The 24,875-nt window shown below is 39.2% G+C and overlaps 1 protein-coding gene across 10 annotated transcripts in view; it reads right to left on the bottom strand.

Moving 5' to 3' along the window:
• The window catches only part of HEATR5A (HEAT repeat containing 5A), a 148,177-nt gene extending 123,730 nt beyond the window's left edge, over window positions 1-24,447 (bottom strand). For 7 of the 10 annotated variants that reach the window (XM_033188329.1, XM_033188327.1, XM_033188334.1 and 4 more), the window contains exons 1-6: window positions 24,333-24,447; window positions 9,468-9,667; window positions 7,238-7,449; window positions 5,628-5,736; window positions 2,151-2,300; window positions 975-1,149 (exon numbers count right to left, since the gene is read on the bottom strand). In XM_033188329.1, coding sequence (XP_033044220.1) covers window positions 975-1,149; window positions 2,151-2,300; window positions 5,628-5,736; window positions 7,238-7,449; window positions 9,468-9,593 — 772 coding nt within the window. In that variant the 5' untranslated portion in view covers window positions 9,594-9,667; window positions 24,333-24,447. The other 3 variants (XM_033188328.1, XM_033188331.1, XM_033188330.1) reach the window with 3 other exon arrangements.
• Window positions 24,448-24,875: the final 428 nt, after the last annotated feature.

Below are 24,875 nucleotides of genomic sequence, written 5' to 3'. Positions count from 1 at the left end.
GGGCGGAGAGTAGTACGCTGTGATTGCACCACTGCACTCCACCCTGGGTGGCAGAGTGAGACCCTGTCTCCAAAAACAACAACGAAATCACTAAGACAAAGCAAAACTGTCCAAATACAATAAACTTCAAATATCTAGAATTATCTACATTATATGCTCCGTTGTACCAACCTAAAAAATGGCAAGCCAAATATATGTAGTCAGATGCATGCTGCTTTAAAAAAAAAAAAATCAGTATTTAGATCATATCATTTATTGGATAACACTTCACAATTACTTAAAAAAAAAATTAAAAATGGCCGGGTGTGATAGCTCACGCCTGTAACACCAGCACATTGGGAGGCTGAGGCGGGCGGATCACGAGGTCAGGATATCAAGACCATCCTGGCTAAAACTGTGACACTCGGTCTCTACTAAAAATACAAAAAATTAGCCAGGTGCAGTGGCGGGTGCCTGTAGTCCCAGCTACTCAGGAGGCTGAGGCAGGAGAATAATGTGAACCTGGAAGGCAGAGTTTGCAGTGAGCAGAGATTGCGCCACTGCACTCCAGCCTGGGCGACAGAGTGAGACTCCGTCTCAAAAGAAAAAAAAAGAATAGAAAAGAAAAAGAAACTTTTTTTTTTTTTGGAGTGCAGTGGCGCAATCTTGCAACCTCTGCCTCCTGGGTCCAAGTGATTATCCTGCCTTAGCCTCCCAAGTAGGTGGGATTACAGGCATGTGCCATCACACCCGGCTAATTTTTGTACTTTTAGTAGAGATGGGTCTCACCATGTTGGCCAGACTGGTCTCGAACTCGTGACCTCAGGTGATCCACCCACCTTGGCCTCCCAAAGTGCTGGGATTACAGGCATGAGCCACCATGCCCGGCCCGAAATTGATTTATAATGGGTAGTAATAACACCATACATATTTGTTTATATCAACTGGGGAAAAAAATTACAGTAGATACTTTAAAAACAATTACATGTATTTACCTGTTCCTGGATGTTTAGAAGTTACAGCTTTAGCTAATATTGTGCCTAGTAACTTTGAAACAGAAATCCGCACATCATAATTGGAACCTTCAAAGGACTTAAAACACAGTGTGGCCACACTGTCCAGGTCTGTACTCCACATAAAGATGGCTTCATTCTGAAGTTCAAGGAGACACTATTCAATTGGACAAAGAGAAATTAATGAAAAATAAAATACAAATGTCAGGTTCAGAGCTATGTAAGTTACAGAAACTATCAGGGTTTAAAAAAATAATATACAAATTCAAAGTATCTATTATGATTACAAGAATAACAAATGAATACTTATTAAAAGTCATAAAGATTATATTATAGAAGAGAATGAACCTACGAGAGGTGGGAGGAGGACCCATTTCTAACTCCACAGGTTATGAAAAATGCCTTTAGAATCAATCTGTTGGCTATGAACATCTCGGAGAATAATTCCAACATTAAAAAAACTTTACTGTATTATCTTACCAAGTAATGTTAAGAAGGTATAAATTAAAAATAAAACAAAAGGCCGGGCGCGGTGGCTCAAGCCTGTAATCCCAGCACTTTGGGAGGCCGAGACGGGTGGATCACGAGGTCAGGAGATCGAGACCATCCTGGCTAACATAGTGAAACCCCGTCTCTACTAAAAATACAAAAACTAGCTGGGCGAGGTGGCGGGCGCCTGTAGTCCCAGCTACTCGGGAGGCTGAGGCAGGAGAATGGCGTAAACCCGGGAGGCGGAGCTTGCAGTGAGCTGAGATCCGGCCACTGCACTCCAGTCCGGGAGACAGAGCGAGACTCCGCCTCAAAAAAAAAAATAAAAAAAATAAAATAAAATAAAATAAAACAAAAAATCACTTTGAAACAACATAAACCTCACATGTAAATTTTAATTTATACAATTAGGGAGAAATTTTTAGTAGAGTAGAATGAATACTTAAGATTCTGGAAACCCGAACTTCCTACCCTCTGACCATGTGTTGCTAACTATTTAAACTTTGGGAAATTCATATAACTCTGGGTCTCGGTTTCCTCATATGTTAAAATGAGATAGTCCTAGCTGACTACCAAGATAATGTAGCTTTTACTAATGCTTTCACAAAGATAATCTGATTTAATTTTCTTCATATTAATTTTTAAAGTCTGCTTATTAGATCATTTTACCTTTGCAGCAGCACAACGAACAGCCATGGATCTATCTGTTAAGCAGGATCTAGCAGCTTTATAAACATCCCTGTGACAAGGTGCAGCGGCAGCTCCTAGTCCATTCAATATATTTTGCAGACTTAGCATAATCTCATATCGGCCTTGAGACTATCAAAAAGAAAAAAAAATTAAATAGGAAAAATAATTCCACTGCAAAGAACAGGATTAAACACTGATATCTGTCTCTGGTACTGAAGAAATACCCAGACTTCTATACATACTGACCAACCCATTCTGACATCAAGAAACAAGTTACTATTTTATGAAATATTATTTGAAAAGTTACTTGTATACACCGGATTTCAACATGATACAAATTTCACAGGGTTGATGTGAAGATTAAACAAAATTACATGAAAAGTGCCTAGCCCAAAGCTTGCATGCCATTAAGCATTCAATAAATAGTTGTTATAGTCTAAGCTAACGTATTAAAAATGCAGGGTCTGCCATTTACTAGATAGGGCCTTAGGCAAATCTGTTTCTTCATCTAAAAATAGAGGTAATAGTATCCCTCATAGGCTGTTGTAAGGAATGAATGAGTCATACATGCAAAGTGCTTATAACAAGCCTAGCCACACAACAAACGTTCAATAGATTTGGTAGCTATAATACTTTGTTATTATTTATTGGTTGGAATAGCATAACTCACAATTTAAAAGTCTTGGATTTAGAATTGAAAAAACCTGGGTTTGAATTTCTCTGTGACCCTCAGTAACTTTGTGACTTTAAGTTGTTCTTACTTATTTCCTCATCTATAAAATGAGGATAAGATGAACCTCATGGGTAAACATTCACCACAGTGCCTGGCACACAGTAAACAGTCAAGAAATAGTAGTTGCTTGGTTGGGCCCAGTGGTTCACACCTGCAATCTCAGCACTTTGGGAGGCCAAGATGGGCCGATTGCTTGAGCTCAGGACTTCGCGAACAGCCTGGGCAACATGGTAAAACCATAACTCTAAAAAAATACAAATTTTAGCCAGGCGTGTTGGTGCACATCTCTAGTCCCAGCTACTCAGGAGGCTGAGGTTGGAGCATGGTAGTGCACACCTCTAGTCTCAGCTACTCGAGAGGCTGAGATGGGAGGATGGTTTGAGCCTGGGAAGCAGAGGGTGCAGTGGGAGGTAGAGGGTACAGTGGGAGGCAGAGAGTGAAGTGAGTGCAGACTGCACCATTGAACCGCAGCCTGGGTGACAGAGCCAGTCCTGTCTTAAAAAAAAGAAAAAAAAAAAAAATAGTAGTCGCTTATTTAATTAATGTTTTACTAAATACCTCAAATCATATCTATATCCCAGAAAGTTAAGGCCACTGAAGGTAGATAAGTTGGAGTTGGAGGAAGACAAAGATCAGCATCAAGAATCATTTCATAGTAATATTGTTAATTCATCTTTGTATAAGCGCACTTCGAAGTCATAGGTGAACATAATAAAATGGTGCCAATGAGAATCTTCTGAACTTTTCTTCTATTCCAGTTCCAAATGTTGTGTATCACTGGTGGGTGTGGATATCTCTGAAATGTTGTGATACCTGATCAACTAAATCAAAGATCCAAAGTAGGGAATATGGCTTAAGGACGTTAGCTAAAAAAATTTAACAAATAGGGGAGCAACAAAATACTTATCAGTAACTTAGAACATTTTCATAACTATAGAGTAAACCTCTATTAACCAAGGGGCCTAAAAAGTGTTATAGCTTAACCAGTGGAATTAGGAGGAAGAAAGTTTAAAATGGCTGTATCTCAATAAATAAAATTTCTTACAGATATCTGCTTTTAAATAAAACTAGATTTATAGATGTTATAAAAATCTGTTCTCCTTAATCATTTACTCCAATCTTTTGGGAAACTATTGCTGAGAAGTGATATGATGAGCAAATTTTCTCACCAGTTTTATGTTAGAGTCTTCACTTCTTAAAGTTCTTGAATCAGCTACATTCTTCTTAAAATTTACCCATTTTTTAATTGGAATTTTCCCTTGTTTTGCCTTGCTACATTTTTAAAAAATGTGTGTGTGACTGTCCAACATTTCTATAAATTACTTCAGAGCTGTTTTCTAGATTTTTGTAAATAAAGTAACAAGAGTAGCCAGTGTGATGTTTTTAGATTTTTTTTTTTTTAAATAAATATTTTTTAAGAGACATGGTGTTGGGCCGGGCATGGTGGCTCATGCCTGTAATCCTAGCACTTTGGGAGGCTGAGGCAGCTGGATCACTTGAGGTCAGGAGTTCAAGAATAGCCTGGTGAACATGGTGAAACCCTGTCTCTACTAAAAATACAAAAAATTAGCTGGGCGTGGTGGCATGCACCTGTAATCCCAGCTACTCGGGAGGCTGAGGCAGGAGAACTGCTGGAGCCCAGGAGGTGGAGGTTGTAGTGAGCTGAGATCACGCCATTGCACTCCAGCCTGGGCAACACAGCCAGACTCCATCTCAAAAAACAAACAAAAAAAAGAGGGTCTTGCTCTATCACGTAGGATGGAGTCCAGTGGCATGACCATAGCTCACTACAGTCTTGAACTCCTGGGCTCAAGTGATCCCCTGCCTCAGTCTTCTAAGGGGCTAGAACTACAGGTGTTCACCACCATACTGCAACTAATTTATGATTTGGTAGAGACAGGGTCTTCCAGTGTTGCCCAGGGTGGTCTCAAACTCCTGGCTTTAAGTGATCCTCCCGTCTCAGCCTCTCAAGTAGCTGAGATTACAGGTGCAAACTACCATGTCCATGTTTTATATTTAAAGGTGCTAAGTTGTCCTTACATATTAGGGACCAGAGATTTAAACCTTTTGCTAAACAAACATATAAACGCTTTCATTTCAAAACCAGGAAAACCACAGTTGGCAAGAGATTATAGTATCTTAGTTTCTTAAAGTCAAATGAAGAGACAGTCTCAAAAACAAGGGGTGTTCCAGAGTAGTAAGTGACACAAATATTTCAATGAGGATTCAGTTGAAAATATACTCCCTTGGCAATTAAAAGGTCATCTGGATCTGGTCACACATCCTCTACACTCTTTCCCCTCAGATTATATTCCTTACTACCTTCTGATGCTAGTATAGTAACTCATCTATCCATAAGGTATACAGTGTTTATCAACTACATAGTCCCTAGTGACAAGCAGTTGCACTGGCACCAGTAAGTGTTATCAAATAGAAAAGGTGGAGTGAGAGGAGAGAGCAGGGATGGACCTATAAGTGGAATACGTTCGTTTTCACCCACTTGGATTTATATGAATACATTCTACTGCATTACTATTTTTCTAACAGGGATTCAATATACAGAGTACATATTGTGCATCACCTAGAAATATTTAATTTGTAGGTATATTTATATTCATATCTACATATGCTTGTCATATGTAAAGTTCTTTTATTTGCTTGGGAAAGCATAAACCAATAAAAGGCTATCTTTCCATTCTTTGGCTGAATTTGTAATTACTTACCTCTGCACTCTTCACAGCTTTAAGAATATTCCCCACTGTATCAGTAAAGGTGTTACCCAGTATTCTACCCAACTTCTTGTACAAGGAACCCAAACATACCACAGCAGCACTGAAACAACATTTAAATTAGAAATCAGTCACAGCTGAAAAAATAGGAATAAAAATATCTTAGAATATGTAAGGATAACTATTGAAACATTTCCCCATTCTCTTGGTTGTCTTTTTACTTTCTTTGTATTATCCTTTGAAACACAAACATATTAACTGTGATGAAGTCTTATCTATTTTTTGTCACTTGTGATTTTTGATGCTGTACCTAAGAAACGCTGCCAAAAACAAGGTCACAAAGATTTACCCCTATGTTTTTTCTTATGAGTTTTACAGTTTTAGCTGTTACACTTACATCTATAATCAATTTTGGGTTAATTTTTTATACATGGTGTAATAGAAGGGTCCAAATTCATTCTTTTGCATGTGGACATACAGTTATACTGGCATCACTTGTTGAAAAAGTGACTATTTTAAATTTTACTTTGAAAGGATAAAATTCTAAGAATCTATTCTGTGGTTAAATCCTAAGGCATGACACTTAGGTGAATATGATTATACTTTCAATAATAAGGATGTATCAATCTGTGATTACTCTACTACTCAGCCCAAAGATTACACACTCTCAACTTTGTTACAAAATTCTACAAAATATTTCAACAGAACTCAGCTACATATTAGATAATAGATAAGCTTAAAGACAAAAATAAAAACAAGAAATAATGTTCTCATCAAGTTTGCAATCTGAAAACTTTATGGGGGAATACATTCTGTTGTAAGTAAAAATTAGAGCAACAAAAACTTCTATAAAATTATGACATGGTGGCTGGGCGCAATGGCTCATGCCTGTAATCCCAATACTTTGGGAGGCCAAGGTGGGTGGATCACTTGAGGTTGGGAGTTTGAGACCAGCCTGGTCAACATGGTAAAACGCCGTATCTACTAAAAATATAAAAATTAGCTCAAAGTGGTGGTGCGTGCCTGTAGTCCCAGCTACTTGAGAGGCTAAGACGGGAATTGCTCGAACCCAGGAGGCAGAGGTTGCAGTGAGCCAAGACCACGCCACTGCACCCCAGCCTCAGTGACAGAGAGGTTCTGTCTCAAAAAAAAAAAGAAAAAAAGAAATACTACATGGCTCATTGCCTTTTTAAAGATAAAAGGTGATAAAATGAACTAAATCCTACAGAGAAACTAGGCTGTTCTTTTCAGGATCTTAGCAAATACTTTTCTACATGATATTTATTATCAATTTTCATAACCAAGAATGAATCAATTGCAAAAGCATCCAAAAATGTGAAGAATTTAAAATCTTTCTTAAATATTCAACTGCTAAAATTTTTTTTAGGAAGATGTTTTGAATCTCAAACCTAGACTTCAAATATGTCTAAAGTATTTGTAGAATTGTTTCTCAGTAACTAACATGAAAAGTGTTAGTTTCTTAAAATGAGTAAAACTGAGTTTGTATTCAGTTTCAAAGTAATTGTCAAGTACTATGGGTACTTCATAAAAATACAACAGGAAGCAATATTTTGTTTCCTGTTCTGTTTTAATGTTTCACTTACAGCTTAGTGGGAAGGTAACTTGGAGAATCATCTTTGCTACGAATAAGATCATTACATTTATCGATTGCCTCGTAAACGGAGAATGTGTCTCCAATACTATAAAGTATGGCTAGATTCTTAGCAAGGAGTTTGCGGGTAGGAGGCCCTGGGGAGTTGTTCAACAAAGACAGGAGCTGTTCAACAAGAGTCTTCTGTTTCTCCTTTACATCATTCTAGAAAGAAAGATAACACAAAGACAGTTCAAAGTCAATATAATTATATGTAATCCTCTAACATAATTTTTCTTTCAAATATTTAAGAACTAAAAAGGCTCTAGAAAAATACAAACTTATTTTGACTGGAAGTTACAAATAAGTTGGTAGTGTGGTCATTATGCCACACTAAACAGGTAGTTTGTTGCTCTGTTAGTAACTCCAAAAAAACCCTCCCAAAATTCCGAACCACATTATACTGTAATCTCTGTTAACAAATATAAGGGCTCTAAATCTTCTTTTGTTTGAAAGGTAGAGCAAATTTGTATTATTATTTTTCATAGAGACAATGTGATACGGTTTGGCTCTGTGTCCCCATCCAAATCTCATGCTAAATGGTAATTCTCATGTGTCAGGGGAGGGGCCTGCTACAAGGTGACTGGATCATGGGGGTGGATTTCACCCATGCTGTTCTTGTGACAGTGAGTGAGTTCTCACAAGATCTGATTGTTTAAAAGTGTGTGACACTTCCCCCCAACCCTTCCTGCCACAATGTGAAGAAGGTCCTCACTTTCCCTTCACCTTCTCCCATGACTGTTTAAGTTTCCTGAGGTCTCCCAGTCACGCCTGATAAGCTTGTGTAACTGTGCATTAATTAAACCTCTCTTCTTCATAAATTACCCAGTCTCAGGTAGTTCTTTACAGCAGTGTGAGAACGGACTAATACACAAGGTCACACTATGTTGCTTGGGGTAGAGTGCAATGGCTATTCATAGGGGCAATTATAGTGCTGCACTACAGCCTCGAATTCCTGGGCACAAGCAATCCTCCTGCTTCAGCCTACCAAGTAACTGGGTCTACAAGCATGCATCAGCATGTCCAAATTTGTATTTTCAACTACAGCGTCTGAGTTACTAATCCTACACTTCCCCCATATAAGCTGCATAAAGCAGTAACCTATAATCTGTAACCAGAGCTGACCTTGTAATGGCTACCTGTTTTATTCAGATCTATTCCTAAATGTAATGCAATTTTCTTTTTGCAAGCTTATGTATATAAATGTTAATAACGTTATTCCATTTTCCTTGTCTGCTATCCAAATAAAGAGTACACAGTATCATTATGAAGCTAATGGTATTCAGGTGCTCACTGAAGCCTAAAATTCCACAATAAAATACTTGTCAGTGTATAGAATTTTGTCTTTTGCTAATTTTTCCCCCCAAATCTAGAAGTTGTTTTTTTTTTCTCTCTTAAAGATCAGCAAACTTGTCAAATATTTTGATAACTAGAGTCACATAGCTCCTTGTTGTCTCAGAAAAAGAATGTGTTTTGGAATGCTATTATTTTAAATTCATAAATAAAATGTCTTTTGTTAAATTCTAAATGCCTCCATGAGTAGTATTTTTGTACCACTTTGGAACTGCACATAGTACTGTGATTATGTGAAAAAACGTTCTTATTTTTAGGAGATGTAGGCTAGAAGTAAAGTGCCACCTCAGTGGCTTAGTAAATTAATCAACCAAACATGGCAAAATGTTACTAATTGCTGAATGTACGTGAAGGGTATGAGTGATCAGTTTTCCTTTTTTATACTCATGTCATAAGCTTTTAAGGGAGAATCTGTTTATCCATAGGCTCTTGAATTCATACACCTCAAGTCTTCATACCTTTTTAAAGTGAAACTCCCACTACATTGTTTAGCCACCATACTTTACCACGGCTTTATGGACATGGAGGAACATAGATGCAGAAGATAGCAAAAATGAAGTATAATACACAGTAGTTGTAGTTGGTGTTTTATATATTTTTAAAGTAATACCAAAAACATTAGCTAATTTCTTCCTGCTTTTCTGAATAGCGAAAACTTCTAATAGTAAAAATTCTGATGAGGGAACAAAAAATGTACTATGTTTCATTAAGTTTTAACAAAGTCTAACACTTTAAAGTTAAATTAGGTTATTCTGGAAAAAACTAGAAAAGCAAACCAAAGGAAGTAAAACATGGGCACTTAAAAAAACAGATGTTGTCATTTTACCCACCCTGCTGGTTGCTAACAAGAGCTTCTCCAAGTATCTCAGCCACTCAAAAATAAACTCTGCCTTCTGAACTTCACCTAGTTGATTGTATGCTTCTTCATTCAGCAATAAGCTATGAGCTAATTCCATTCCTTGCAGCAGTCCTCCTAGCTGGTCACAGTTCTTCTCGTTAAACTTCGGTCAATATACCTAAGAACAAAAATCTGCAATACAGGAAAATAATGTATTTTAAAAGGGGAGTAAAAAGGAAGGCAATCATAATATTGGAAATCTTTCACAGAAAAGTGAAAACATAATTAAATGTATACATTTTTTATAACTGCTCTAGGGTGAATCTGGGAAAATCCCAATAATGTTCTAGTTAACACTGACATAAAATCCACCTTTATATTCTGTACTCAAGCAGACAGGCAAAATAGAGTAGTATTATTGGCAATTGTATGCAAAAACTTGCTAAACAGAAGAGATATTCCACTAAAATTCTGAAAATTTTAAGATTAAGCTGTTTATTCCGTGTTAGGTTTTCTTTGCAGTTTAAGTAACTTACTAAAATGGGTAATAGGTACATATTAAAAAATGACACCAAACATCCAGACCTTCTACTAGAATTCTATAGTAAAGCTTACCATCTCTCTGGGTCTTTGCCTAGCTAGGTACATGCCCTGTCATTTACCTGGAGATCCAAGAGGGACTTAAGCCCATTAGCATCAGTTCTCCCAGCCTACTAAAGGCACTGCTTGTAGTTTCAGGCAAGGAGTTTAGGAGAGTCCAATCTTAACTAGGCTTATATCTGAAAGTCTTATGAGAGCAAACTTTTTAAAATGGGTATTGTCCAGGAATTATAGCAATCAAGATCATATCTGCTCTGACCTAGATCCAGTGTAGCCTTAATTTTTTGGTAGCAAATAATCAACAGAAGACACAGGGTTTGTAAAATTATTGTCTTATTCAACAGCATCTCCTGGGGTACACCTTAGTGCTGTTACAGAGCACACGAGCATATAAATATAAATGTATGTATATATATACATATTCACATTAACATACAAATTTATAAGATGGCATTGTGATTACTAAACAGATTTTTTATTTTTAGGAGATGTATGCTTTACTGCAACTTACTTTTTAAATGGTTAAATCACTTACTCAACCATAAAATATGGCAAAATGTTAACAGCCGAATATAGGTAGTGGATATGTGAGTGATCATTTCACTACTCTTCATTTTTCTGCATTTTAAAAAGCACAACAAAAAGTAGAAAAAAATTATTTTAAGAAAAGAAATAAAACACAAGTTGGCTATTAAAAAATACTACTACTTACAGGAGTAGCAGCTATCATCAGGAACATTAAAGAACATAGAAGGTACTATATCATATACAAAAGATGGGTATTCCTATTCACTAATGTCCCTAAATAGAAACATGTTAATTGGAATTTCATAGGAATATAGATAAAATGCTATGGCTAATTTAACTAAAATAGTTAAAATACGTATCTCACATTTCCCTAAACAAATCTCGTACTTTTACAGAGAGGCCAGTAACTAAAGAGGTATTAGAAAATTAGATGACAGACATGGGAAAGGCTTTTCATTTTTTCAAACAGTTTATCTGTTTCATAATTTCAAATGGTTTACCTGTTTGAAATTAATACTTAGAGTATCAGGTCATCATAATTATAATATAACTGAAAAGAGCCTCTTTAAAAGACAGTAGTCACAAACTGGTTCCCTGTTGGTCAAGACTGCCTGCAATGCACCGGGGCTAACATTTAAACATAAGAAGATTGTGCATAAAAATCTGGGTCCAGGGCCAGGCACAGTGGCTTACATCTGTAATCCCAGCACTTCGGGAGGCTGAGGCAGGAGGATCACTTGAGTCTTGGGTTCAGGAGTTCAAGACCAGCCTGGGTAACATAGAGAGACCCTTGTCTCTACAAAAAATTAAAAAATTAGCCAGGCATGGTGGTGCATGCCTGCAGTCCTAGGTACTTGTGAGACTGAGATAGGAGGATCACTTGAGCCAGAGAGGTTGAGGCTTCAGTAAGCCATGACCACACCACTGCATTCCAGCCCGGTGAAGAGTGAGACCCTGTCTCAAAATCAAAAAAAGAAAAAATCTGGGTCCAGTGCCATGTGTGATGGCTCACGCCTGTAATCCCAGTACTTTGAGAGGCCAAGACAGGAGAAATGCTGAGGCCAGGAATTTGAGAGCAGCCTAGGTAACAGTGGGACACCCTATCCACCAGGAAAAAAAAATAAAAAAAGAAAGAGAAAGAAAATCTTAGGTCATTTTCAAAAATGTCACTTTTATAGAACAAAGAATATAAACAATGTGGCCAGGTGTGGTGGCTCACACCTGTAATCCCAGCACTTTGGGAGGCCAATGCAGACAGATCACCTGACCTCAGGCATTCGAGACCAGCCTGGGCAACAAAGTGAAACCCCATCTCTACAAAAAATACAAAAATTAGCCAAGCATGATGTTGTGCACCTGTGGTCCCACTTACTCGGGAGATTGAAGCAGGAGAATCGCTTGAGCCCTGAAGGCAGAGGATGCAGTGAGCCAGGATCACGCCATTACACTCCAGACTAGGAGACAGAGTGAGACTCTGTCTTGAACAACAACAAAAAAGGAATATAAACAATGCTGCTAAACATTCATTTTTACTGAAGCAACAAAAATTCTAGCTTGTTTTAAAAAACCCTCCTTTCCTTTCTTCAAGTATTGAAGTGAACTAGCCAAAATATTCACAATTAAGGATACAGTTAATAAATGCTACAGAAATAATTTCTGGAAGAAACCTACTAAATACACACAAGGTGAAAAGCAAGTTTGCATTTAGTATCTATGATTGTTTGGGGGGTAGAAATAACCACAGTATCATAGAGAAAATTTCTTATTAATACCAGGGCAAGTCAAAATCCTATCTTCAGAATCAAATTACCCTTTCTAGAAGTCATTAGGATCTGCTGAAGAGACGTTTTTTATCTTTAGGCAGCAGCAATATTGTGGTGTAAAATGATCTATCAAGAAGCAAAATAGCTAACACAATGTGATAATAAATAATTCAGCAAAAAGCTTGAGATCATAAGCAGGTCATAAAGTCATCTCTAATGCCCTCAATATATTCCTTATGTAAATTACTCCTAAAAGAAGTAGACAATTCATATTGGTAATCTCACATCTAAACTCACAAGTCTAAAATGCACCTGAGAGCTCCACATATGCACTACCCATGAGATAAGCAAGGGCATTTTGCAAACAGATGGCTGCTGCTCTTATCTGAAGTCTTGCCTCATCAGGAAGATGAATACAAATTCAGTCAATGTTATCTGCTATATGTTTTAATATAACCACAACCCTACATATACCTCAGGAATGCTAATTTTTCTAATTTTTCTCTTCGTTTCCCTTATGTTTCTATTGAGATTATAAGGTGATTTACTACAAGTGAACACATATGTCAATATATTTAAATATATTTTTCAAAGTATAGTTAGTTGCTACTTGAAAAAAGGATTTTATAAAACTGCTGCCCCAAATGTAATGCCAGCTATATTTAACAGAAGCAGCTAATATTTACTGACTATTTATTATAGTCTAAACAGTACTCTAAGTGCTTTACATTATTTTCTTGAATAATCTGACAAACTGTCCATGAAGCAGCTATTTTTATTAGCCCTATTTTACAGATGAGGACATTGAAACACAGAGAAGCTAAGTGACTTTCCCAAGGTCACACAGAACCTGGGTGTGCACTTAAGCAATGTGACTTCAGATATATTTGTTTTAACCACAACATACTATGCTGCCACCCTTTCATCCAATCAAGCCCCTCAAAAATGTGAGAAGTTAGGCCAGGCCCGGTGGCTCACGCTCGTAATGCCAGCACTTTGGGAGGCCGAGGCAGGCGGATCACCTGAGGTCAGGAGCTTGAGACCAGTCTGGCCAACATGCTGAAACCCTGTCTCTACCAAAAATACAAAAAATTAGCCAGGCGTGATGGCATATGCCTGTATTCTCAGCTACTCAGGAGGCTGAGGTGTGAGAATTGCTTGAACCCAGGAACCCCGGAGGTGGAAGTTGTAGTGAGCCAAGATCACGCCATTGCATTCCACTGCACTCTAGCCAGGGTGACAAGAGTGAACCTCTGTCTCAAAAAAAAAAAAAAAGAAAAAGTGAGAAGAGGGGCCAGGCACAGTGGCTCACACCTATAATCCCAGCATTTCAGGAGGACAAAGCATGAGGGTGGCTTGAGCCCATGAATTCAAGACCAGCCTGAGCAACATAATGAGACCCCATCTCTACAAAAAATAAAAAATTAGCTGGGCATGGTAGTGCATACCTGCAGTCCCAGCTACTTAGGAGGCTCAGGTAAGAAGATCACTTGAGCCCAGGAGGTTGAGGTGACAGTGAGCCATGATCAAAAAACAAAAAAACCCAAAGCCAGTCATTTTTTAAAAAGCTTACATTTTGTACATAATTTGTGGATATATGGAACTAAATGACACTGTTTCCCAAAGACAGAACATCAGGTTCCTTGGTGTAATAAATTTGGGAATCTTGCATTAAGACAAAGTTAGGGATTTTTACCTATAAGATTTCTCAGGCTATTTAATTAGGTTAATGTAGACTATGACTCTCCATGAATGCAATATAGTATGAAGTATTAGTCAAAATGCTGCCAGCACCTAGCAACTTCTAGACCTAAGCAAACTGTTCCAAGGAGAAACATCAAAATGTACCTGTTATCATCACTTATTTTATATATATTCTGGAGATGGAGTTTCACTCTTGTTGTCCAGGCTGGAGTGCAATGATGCGATCTTGGCTCACTACAACCTCCACCTCCTGGGTTCAAACAATTCTCCTGCCTCAGCCTCCCGAGTAGCTGGGATTACAGGCATCCACCACCACACGGCTAATTTTTTATTTTTAGTAGAGGTGGGGTTTCACCATGTTGGTCAGGCTGGTCTCGAACTTCTGACCTCAGGTAATCCACCCACCTCGGCCTCCCAAAGTGCTGGAATTACAGGGATGAGCCACCATGCCTGGCCCTATTAATACATTTTTAAAAGGTAGACAAGAATGTTTATTCCATTACTTTACAGCCAAACACTCTATGTGTTTACCCTAAAGCCAATAACTGAACTAAGTTATAAAAGTATTTAAATGCTTTTAGACTAGGTATTTCTCTGGGCACTATTTGCTTCTTTCAAAACTGTCTGTACTTTGTACATGATAGATACTCCTAGTTACTCAGTCATCATTTTCATACCAGAGGTCTTTTATGTTGAGAAAAGTAGGCACTGTGAACTAGACCTAAGGTACCAAGGTAACATCCAAATTATGCCTCTCAAACTGGGATAACTCCAGCAGATTATGAAGCATATTACTATGCTAGAGGTCAAATTTAGACTAGAGGGCCAAATTTTACTTAAAGTTTTCCCTAAGCATTAATTTTTAACATTATTTTATATTAAAATACAGATTTATGCATATAGAAGGCAAAATTAATAAAACACTTCAAGATAAAACATGAGACTTCAAAGAAATCCTGAGAATGATAATGCCTTTCTAGACGTCCTTTAACAAAAATCACTCCCTTTGCTGCAAATTCTAATGGAAAAACTGAAGAACCACTAAGCCATGAGTAAGCTGAACTATATGAAACTGCCATTTTTATAGGTGAAAAAAAGGCTGGCTTGACAATTTATGCGATTCGACGTAAGTACCAGTCTCCAAATATCAGACATCGTGTATATGTGTACTAATGTCTGTACTCTGCATTATGTCTGTTTCTTTCCTTTCGAATGGCTCTGTATTAAGCCTAGTGACTTTATTAGCCTAGAGTAACACATATGTATATTATTGACTACTAATAGAAAAAGGAACCAGCAGGGCACCAATATTCTAGGGCCAGAGTTTTCTTTTCTTTTTGTTAAAGATGGAGTCTCACCCTGTCGCCCGGGCTGGAATGCAATGGCACAATCTTGGCTCACTGCAACCTCCGCCTCCCGGGTTCAAGTGATTTTCCTGTCTCAGCCTCCAGAGTAGCTGGGACTACAGGCACATGCCACCAGGCCCGGCTAATTTCTGTATTTTTAGTAGAGATGGGGTTTCACCATATTGGTCAGGCTGGTTTTGAACTCCTGGCCTCAGGTGATCCACCCTCCTCGGCCTCTCAAAATGCTGGGATTACAGGCATAAGCCACCACGCCTGGCCTCAGAGTTTTCTTTTCTAAAGTAACTTACTCCAAAACCATCTCTGAGAGCAGTTAACAACCGTATTATCAGGCCAGGTGCGGTGGCTCATGCCTGTAATCCCAGCACTTTGGGAAGCCAAGGCTGGCAGATCACTTGAGCCCAGGAGTTCAAGATCAACCTGGGCAACATGGCAAAACCCTGTCTCCACAAAATTTACAAAAGTTAGTTGGATGTGGTGATGCACACCTGTAGTCTCAGCTGTTCGTGAGGCTGAGGTGGGAGGATCCCTTGAGATAGGGAGGTGGGGCTGCAGTGGGCCAAGATTCCGCCACTGCACTCCAGCCTCAGCAAGACTGTCTCAAAACAAACAAAACCAACCAAGGGTTGGTTTTAATTCATCTGGAAATGAGTTAATTTCAATTTTATTTAGGCATGGTAGTGTAAGCACCTTCAACAATGTCAACAAACATACAGGCAGCTGATTATTCCAGTCCTGATAGAAAGTGCTAATATAATTTTCTCTCTCTAGAGTTTACAGGTCTATTTTGGTAGCAATGGAAACATACGTTGAAATTTATAGGGAGAAAAAAGTATTCCTAATCTTCTTGGTCATTTTAGTTTCTTAAAATGATTATATCATTTCAAGGAGGGAAAAGGGAAAGATCACAAATAATCAAAGACGACACTGGATACAAGATTAGAAAGGTTTGTTAGTGTTTTCCTTCTGGAGCATGAAAATAATTTACAAAACAAAAAAGTCACTAAACAGTAAATGAAACTAATTCCAGAATGTATCAAGTGCCTGAAGTGCTGGGATACGGTAAGTCTCAGACTTCAATTTCAATTACTTTTATTTGACTTTTACTTACCTAAAAGACACCATAACAGCTTCAATTCACCCTATAGTCTTAGTTCCTCAGTTCTGAACAAAAAGCACAAAGTAAACAAAACAAAACAAAACAAAAACCCCCAACTCTCAAGAACTCCCACAATTCAAGAAACATAGATAAATCCTAAAATCCAAACCTTTCCCAAAAATATAGTAATTAGCTTTCATCTAGCAGGAAGCTAGATTATTCTACCCTGACCTCAGATTTTCACTTGTGATTTAGGCTTTGCAAAATTATACGTTACAAAAACAGGAACTCACAAGTTACAAACAGCATTAGGCCACACTTGAGATGTTGCTTAAAGAAGGCTGCCCCTGGTATAAAGAAAATGAAGTTCTTTTGTTACAGTACTTTACATATCTCTAGGCAGAATCCTAAAGTTGATTTGCTGACACTTAATCAGTATAGTTTATTAGTTTTAGGGTAAAATGGATAAGAGGCAAGTCATTTGTAATGTTAAGAGTTCTTTAACACAGTTGTAACTTGATAATTTAAAAATCTTGTCTGTATCAATTCCATCTTCAAATCTGAAATACCTTGCTTCCTTCTTTCTACAATAGTATTTTAAAATTTCGCTAAAAAAATTACTTGCCTCAGAAAACAGCAGAAAAATCTCTGACAATGAAATTCAAACCTATGACATTATTTTGTATGAACTTAACATTAGTCTAATTCTCTATAACAACCCTACAAATAAACTGGCTATCATTAGTTAAAAATTTGAAATGTTGGCCGGGCACAGTGGCTCAAGCCTGTAATCCCAGCACTTTGGGAGGCCGAGATGGGCGGATCACGAGGTCAGGAGATCGAGACCATCCTGGCTAACACGGTGAAACCCCGTCTCTACTAAAAAATACAAAAAACTAGCCGGGCGAGGTGGCGGGCGCCTGTAGTCCCAGCTACTCCGGAGGCTGAGGCAGGAGAATGGTGTGAACCCGGGAGGCGGAGCTTGCAGTGAGCTGAGATCCGGCCACTGCACTCCAGCCTGGGCGACAGAGCAAGACTCCGTTCCCCAAAAAAAAAAAAAAAAAAAAACGAAATGTTAACAATATAATAATGATTTAAGCTCAATAGGAAATAATTTGATTTAGCTGAGTGGTTCAAAACTATGCATATTAAATCTAAATATGAAAAATGCAAAAACTTTTACAGCCAATGCTAAAATTTTAGAAAAGCTGATAGTTTAATATAAACAGTGGCAGTACAAATGGTTCAACTCTGTTAGAAAAAAATATTATTTATCCTAGGTTATAAACATATCAAAACCATTTGATAAAAACATCCAGTTTTGAAAATTCATAAGAAAAAGGAAAATATAAGTATAAAAGTATTAATTAGAGCACTGTAATTAACTATAATTCTAGTGAAAATTCAAAAGAACTTACAAGTCCAACACTAAAGAAATGGTTAAAATTGGACATATTCAAAGAATACTAGGCTGTCATATAAAACCATGAAAACTACAAATGCACAGGAGTGCAAAAGGCTTAAAGGGGGGGAGAAAAGTAAAGAAAACTACGAGTGCAGAAGTTTTACATGTTAAGAGAAACCTTTAGATAAAGCAGTGTTTACCAAGAATATTTCGTGGAATAGTGCCAGAAGAATGAGAACATGTATTGTGTGTGAAGAGGGAGAAATCCAAGTTGAAATGGTTTTGGGAAATGCCACATTGTCAGTTTTCTTCACCAGTTTCTCCATACATGTAACATGGTAATGTGCACTATGTACAGCCAAGAGGGTGTGCAGATAAAGCATTTGATGTTTCTAAACACATTTTAACTATAAGCCTCTCCTCTACTCCCTTTTTCTTTTTTTCCCAGCTACGAATCTCATAGAACTGGTGTTCTATAGAATGCAATCTTTGAATTACTAATCATTAAAGACTAGTATAGGTCAAAAAATTTAAAAATTTCTTTTTTGTTCATATTATAAAATGATTTCTTTCTTTCTGTTTTTTTTTTTTTTTTTTTTTTTTGGAGTCTCGTTCTGTTGCCCAGGCTGGAGTGCAGCGGTGTGATCCTGGCTCATTGCAAGCTCTGCCTCCTAGGTTCAAGCTATTCTCGTATCTAAGCCTCCCACATAGCTGGGATTACAGGCATGTGCCACCATGCCCAGCTAATTTTTGTATTTTTAGTAGAGACAGGGTTTCACCATGTTGGCCAAGCTGGTCTCGAACTCCTGGCCTCAAGTGATCTGCCCATCTTGGCCTCCCAAAGTGCTGGGATTACAGGCGTGAGTCACTGCACCCAGGCTGAAATGATTTATTATTAGTAGAAGGATATATAATTTCCACTATCAATGACTATTGATGTCATACTTAAAAGAGGACATTTCTGATTAATATTTTGGATCAAAATGTCTATATAAACAGAATCTTCTCATAAAGATGTAAATAAAGAAAGACGACAATGGCTAGGTACGGTGGCTCATGCCTGTAATCCCAGCACTTTGGGAGGTCGAGGTGGGTGGATCATGAAGTCAAGAGATTGAGACCATCCTGGTCAACATGGTGAAATCCCGTCTCTACTAAAAATACAAAAATTAGCTGGACGTGGTGGCGTGTGCCCACAGTCCCAGCTACTCGGGAGCCTGGTGACAGAGCGAGACTCCATCTCAAAAAAAAAGAGAGGGAAGACAAATACACAAAGTTTCAACTTTGTATGCTTAAGATTTATCAATTCGCATAAAAATCTGTGTTATTCTGTGGCCAGGTGCAGTAGCTCACGCCTGTAATCCCAGCACTTTGAGAGGCCAAAGCGAGCGGATCACCTGAGGTCAGGAGTTCCATGGAGAAACCCTGTCTCTACTAAAAATATAATATTAGACGGGCGTGGTGGCAGGTGTCTGTAATCCCAGCTACTTGGGAGGCTTGAGGCAGGAGAACAGCTTGAACTTGGGAGGTGAAAGTTGTGGTGAGCCAAGATGGTGCCACTGCACTCCAGCCTGGGCAACAAGAGCCAAACTCCACCTCAAAAAAAAAAAATTGTGTTATTCTATACTGTTAAGTAACTTTCACATATACATCCTTTACAAACCAAAAATGACTTGTACTATATATTTTAAAATTTGATTTACGGAATTCTGAATATGAATTTCCACAGTCAAATGAATCCATGTTTTCTAACTTATACCACAAAAACCTAACTTATGACACACCCCAGGCACAGCACTAATACTTCTAATTTGCCTATATAATAAACACACATTCAGTGTACCAAGATGCCAAGAATATTTTCTGAAAACTTGGTAGGAACGGGAGGAATGTTGCTGCTCACCACTACATAATATAAGGCAATACAAACAGCAAATACACACCGCTCTAAGAACTGATGGGGAGCACATCCTATTAGGATAGAGAAGTCAGGGTGGAAGAAAAGAGAAACAGGAGTTACCAAGACAAAGAATTTAACACCAGGACAAGAAATTTATAAGAAGTTGGGGTTAAAAAGGTTTACAGGTTGGGGACTGAATTTACTCTGCCGTCTTCCCCCCCCCCCCCCCAAAATACTGCATGTTATTGTGAGGAATGAGAAAAATGGCAGAAACTGGATTCCATGATGGCGAGATTGCCAGTGGGAGACGCAACTGGACTACTGTTTGTAGCAATTCTCCTTCCAGCTTATGAAAGAGAACACCCCTGAAGCATAAAAGGAAGTATTCTGGGGGGTGGGAGGGTTAGATAAGACTGAGCAGTAGGAACCAATTCTAATATGTCAGTGACAGAAAAATGATTATTTTTTGAGGATCTATGTACTAAAACCTTTTAATTTACTATCTCATTTAATCCTCATAATACTGAAACTTAAGATATGACCGCTATTACTAATACAGTTATTGCCATAAGTGGTGAAGCAGCCAATCCTTCTAACTTTGTTGTTCTTTCTCACCACTTCACTTTTATGTCTCCAGTATTTTGAGGTTTTTTGTTAGTGTTATGTCTTCCAGAGACATCAGCTTTCAGAGAGCCCTTTCCATCTAGATGGCAAATCAGTAAGTACTAAAATTATTAGTTTAGTCTTTGGCTATTCTTGACTATTTTTATTATGCTTCATTCCACACACCAATTCTCCCATCTCTCCATGGAAGAGGGATTTCATCCTGGACCTTTAGGAATGCCAGAGGCAGATTTTAAGTTAAGAAGTTTTACTTTTCTTGTATTTCCCACCACACTCTCCTGAAAGTCACTAGCTATTAATCACACTACTTGGTACCTGAGATTCCAGTAACAGGAAGTAAAAAAAAGAAGTCTATAGAGCAATTGTTTCAGAACTCATGGATTTTACTGACAAAAATCCATCAAAGCCTATTCATTCTTAGTCGACAAATGACTAATAATCCAGTTGTCTGGATTCTAGAAAGAGTAGAGCAGCACATTAAAAGTAAAAGAGCAAACTCACTGAGAGTAGGAAGCTAACAGTGATGGAACAGACAAACAATATTGAATATAGATGTTTTTAAAAGCAGAGCAACATAGGGCTACTTAATACAGGAGCAAAGTGTACAAGATGCCATTATTCCTCCAACACATCAGAGTTTACAGGAGAGGCCAGAAATTCTTGCTCCATTTTCAAAATGAGTCAATCCTTGAATCTGCTGCTTGTGCAATCTGCTACCTAGGACTTCCAAGTTTAGCCATTAGACTCTACCCGCTTTAGAATCTTCCTTTTCCCTCTCCTCTAATTATTCATGGCTCTTACATCCCAGTTAGAATTCACAGATTCACTCTTAATCCACACTATGGTCTAACATCCTGGTTCTTCTTCATGGTTCCTACATTTGTTTGTTTGTTTGTTTGTGACGGAGTCTCACTCTGCCACCCAGGCTAGAGTGCAGTTGTACCATCTCAGCTCACTGCAACCTCTGCCTCCCGGGTTCAACTGATTCTCCTGCCTCAGCCTCCTGAGTAGCTGGGATTAAGGTGTGCGCCACCATGCCCAGCTAATTTTTGTATTTTTAGTAGACAGGGTTTCACCATGTTGGTCAGGCTGGTCTCGAATTCCTGACCTCGTGATCCACCTGCGTTGGCCCCCCAAAGTGCTGGGATTATAGGCACGAGCCACCATACCCAGCTGGTTCCTACTTTTAATTCACAACATACCTCATAAAATTTAGCTACCTAACCTAAAATTTAGCTAAATTTTTAACCTCTTGGAGCCTCACCTGAGGGCTTTCCTTGGCAGGCACTGCTTCTCACTCCCTGCCAGACATCCAGCTAGCTTCTTTGCAACTACAGCTCCCCGGAATAATTCCATATTATTCTGCCTTCTGACTGCTCACGATTGTAATCCCAGCACTTTGGGAGGCCGAGGCGGGCGGATCACTCGAGGTCAGGAGTTCGAGACCAGCCTGGCCAACATGGTGAAACCCCCTCTCTTCTAAAGATACAAAAATTAGCCGGGCGTGGTGGTGCATGCCCGTAACCCCAGCTACTCCAGAGGCTAAGGCAGGAGAATCACTTGCACCTGAGAGGCGGAGCTTGCAAGTGATCCGAGATCTTGCTACTGCACTCCAGCCTGGGCTATGGAGCCAGACCCTGTCTCAATAAAAACAAACAAACAAACAAACAAAAGAATTAAAATTGAATTTAATCTATTTCCTCCTACAAAAGATTTAGTGATTAAGCACTTAAGAGTTCTAGTTCAGGGGTCCACTAATTTTTTTCTGTAAAGGACCAGACAATACTTTAGGCTTTGGGAGCCATAAGGTCTCTATCACAACTACTCAAAAACAACACATGAACAGCCATAACGAAGGAGCATTGTTGTGTTCAATAAAACTTTCATAAAACTGCCAGCACAGTAGATTTGAACCACAGGCTGTAGATTGCTGAGCACTACTAGACAAACGATCTAATTAAGTAACACAGGCAAGTCTTTACTAATCTTTTTGGCCCCAGTTAACTGATTTCTCAAATGAGATTTAATAATAGTTTCTCAATGTCTCCTGAAAAAGCAGAAGTGTTATTTATATGAGGACTGTGGTCTCATTAAAGGATTGTTCAAACTCTTCAATTATACTATAGGATAATTAACGAACCACACAAGACTCAATGGAGCTTTTTAAAAAATGCAGATGTCATTAAACTGCTTAATTCAGAATAAAATTATTTTAGAATTTAAAAAATCCAGAATTTAACCCTTATGTTATCCATAGTTAAGAAAGATTATTATAAACTGCCTCAACCTTTTTGAAATAAAGCAGGAAGAAAGGTAAGTGCATTGGTTAAAGGCAAGTAAAAAAGTAATTTTTTCTGTAGATAATATATTCATTAGTTTAATGTAGTTAATTTTAATTAATAATTTAAGAATTAAAAAGGTACTTTGGAGTCATGTATTTTCTGCGACTAAAGTCAGATACAATAATGAATAATAATTAAAAAGTGACCCAATCTAACATCCTTAAATAGTGGAGGGAAGCTAGAATTCAGGTCTCCTGACTTTCAGGTGAGGAGTCTTATTCTCCTATTTTGTAGTTATCTAGGTAAAACAACTGCATTCCAAGGCACAACAAATCCATACTATGGTATTCTCCAACTGTCACTATTCTTAAATTATAAATCCTGCCTGCTTACCAGTTAAAAAAAAAAAAAAAAGTCAATGGTATTAAAATGTAACACAAATCTCGGCTTCGATACTTTATCTAAGATCACTTTCTCAAAGACATACTTTCTAAAATGTTTGGAAAATGAAACAAAATTCTCCTCTCCCCATCCAACTAATGCTCAATTCTAACCACACTTCTGCTTTCCCTAGAGCTTAAGTAATTTCACTGAGAGTATTTTCTCTGGCAGTTCTTAACTGTACTTGTGGGCCCCTTTTTTTCCTCCTTAAACTTTTAACGTCTTTCAGGCTGTAAATTCCTTAAGGGCGCCTAACCCAAAAAAAGTGCTGCACATTTGTTCAATAAATGAATGCACATAAAAACAATGGGTAACTATGACCTTTAATATAGGCGCTCAAGCCATTTTACTATTATCTGAGTTGACAGTCAAGAAAATTATCCCAATTTGCCAAAGGTATCCATTACTGTGATAAACAGGCACTATAAAACGCTTTATAAAGTTTCTAAAGACTTTATAATCACTTGAAATAACGCCGCGTTGGCCGAGAGTAGGGTGAAAGAAAATGTTTCCTCACACTAAGCAAATGTTACCCCAGGAAAAGCTTTCTTTCCTGAAGAGAACTGAAACAGAAGGCAAATATCCACACTCTCCACTGCTCCCTTCTGGGAACTCTCCTTGAAGGTTCCTGCAGAAAACGAACGGGCCTCTAAGGAAGCTCGCCTGAAGGCCGGGCCGGGGATCCAGCTCCAGGCTGACCACTGGCGCAGCGGACACCGCAGGGCGGGGTCCCGGGAGCGGCGAGCTGGCGAGGCGGGCTCCGACCTCCTGACCTTCCCTACACGCCCCGCGACCCCGTCTCCCGCTGGCGGGCAGAGTCCATGCCTACCTGTTGTGCACAGGTGAAGCCAGACTTTCCCGTAGCCCAGGAGGAAGGACGGACCGCGCTGTTCATCAGCCGACCCCGTGCCCCAGTCAGCCCCTCCTCGGCGGACTCCGGCCCTTAGGGTCAAGACACCTGGTCCCTCGACCGGTTCTCCCACCGGCTTCTCTCGCGATCACATCGCTGCCGCGACCACCCTCGGGATCCCTGAGAGCTCAACTCACATTGCTGCCCCGGTCCGTCCTCCCTCCCAGCCAACAGGCAGCCCAGACAGCTCCCTCGCGCCCGGAGGTGTCAACGCTCCCCGGATCCCCGACTGCCTGCCTTTGGGGGTGCTCCTCAGCTTAGCGCCAGTCCCGGTCCCGCAACCTTACCGCCTGCTCTGCTAACTCTAGCAGAATCTGGAATTGCCGGCGGCGGCGACAGCGAGGCAGTGAAGTGGGCGGGGGGCGCGCGGGGCGTGGCCGGAAAGCTCGCAGCCGCGAGCACGGCGGGAGCTAGCGATTGGGAGCGCGCCCTGCGCCGCGCTGCTGGTCCAAGGCCCCACCAGCTGGCCGCCGAACCATCGAGCGCCCACTCTGGCAGGCGTGACTGCGTCACCGTCGAAAGAGCGATGGAGACTGCGGCCCAAGTTAGGATTAGGACAGTGGTTTTTCAGTCCGGAGATCCGGCCACAGCTATTTTTGTCTGTTTTTATAGCAAGCCAGAGTCTTCGGGTGCAGCTCTGGGACATCTAAAGGGCCTGGAGAAATTCAGGCGGGGCCAGTGCTGTGGGTGTAGATGTTAGGCGTGGAAGAGACCCTAGAGAGCCTTGACTCTGAGGACTGAGGTAAAGTGACTTGCTCAAGGTCACATACTAAGTCAGTG

The sequence above is a fragment of the Trachypithecus francoisi genome, unplaced genomic scaffold (assembly GCF_009764315.1).
Source record: "Trachypithecus francoisi isolate TF-2019V2 unplaced genomic scaffold, Tfra_2.0 Lachesis_group3, whole genome shotgun sequence".
NCBI lineage: Eukaryota > Metazoa > Chordata > Mammalia > Primates > Cercopithecidae > Trachypithecus > Trachypithecus francoisi.
Note: the sequence above shows the minus strand (reverse complement) of the source record. Positions and strands in the feature narration are given on the sequence as shown.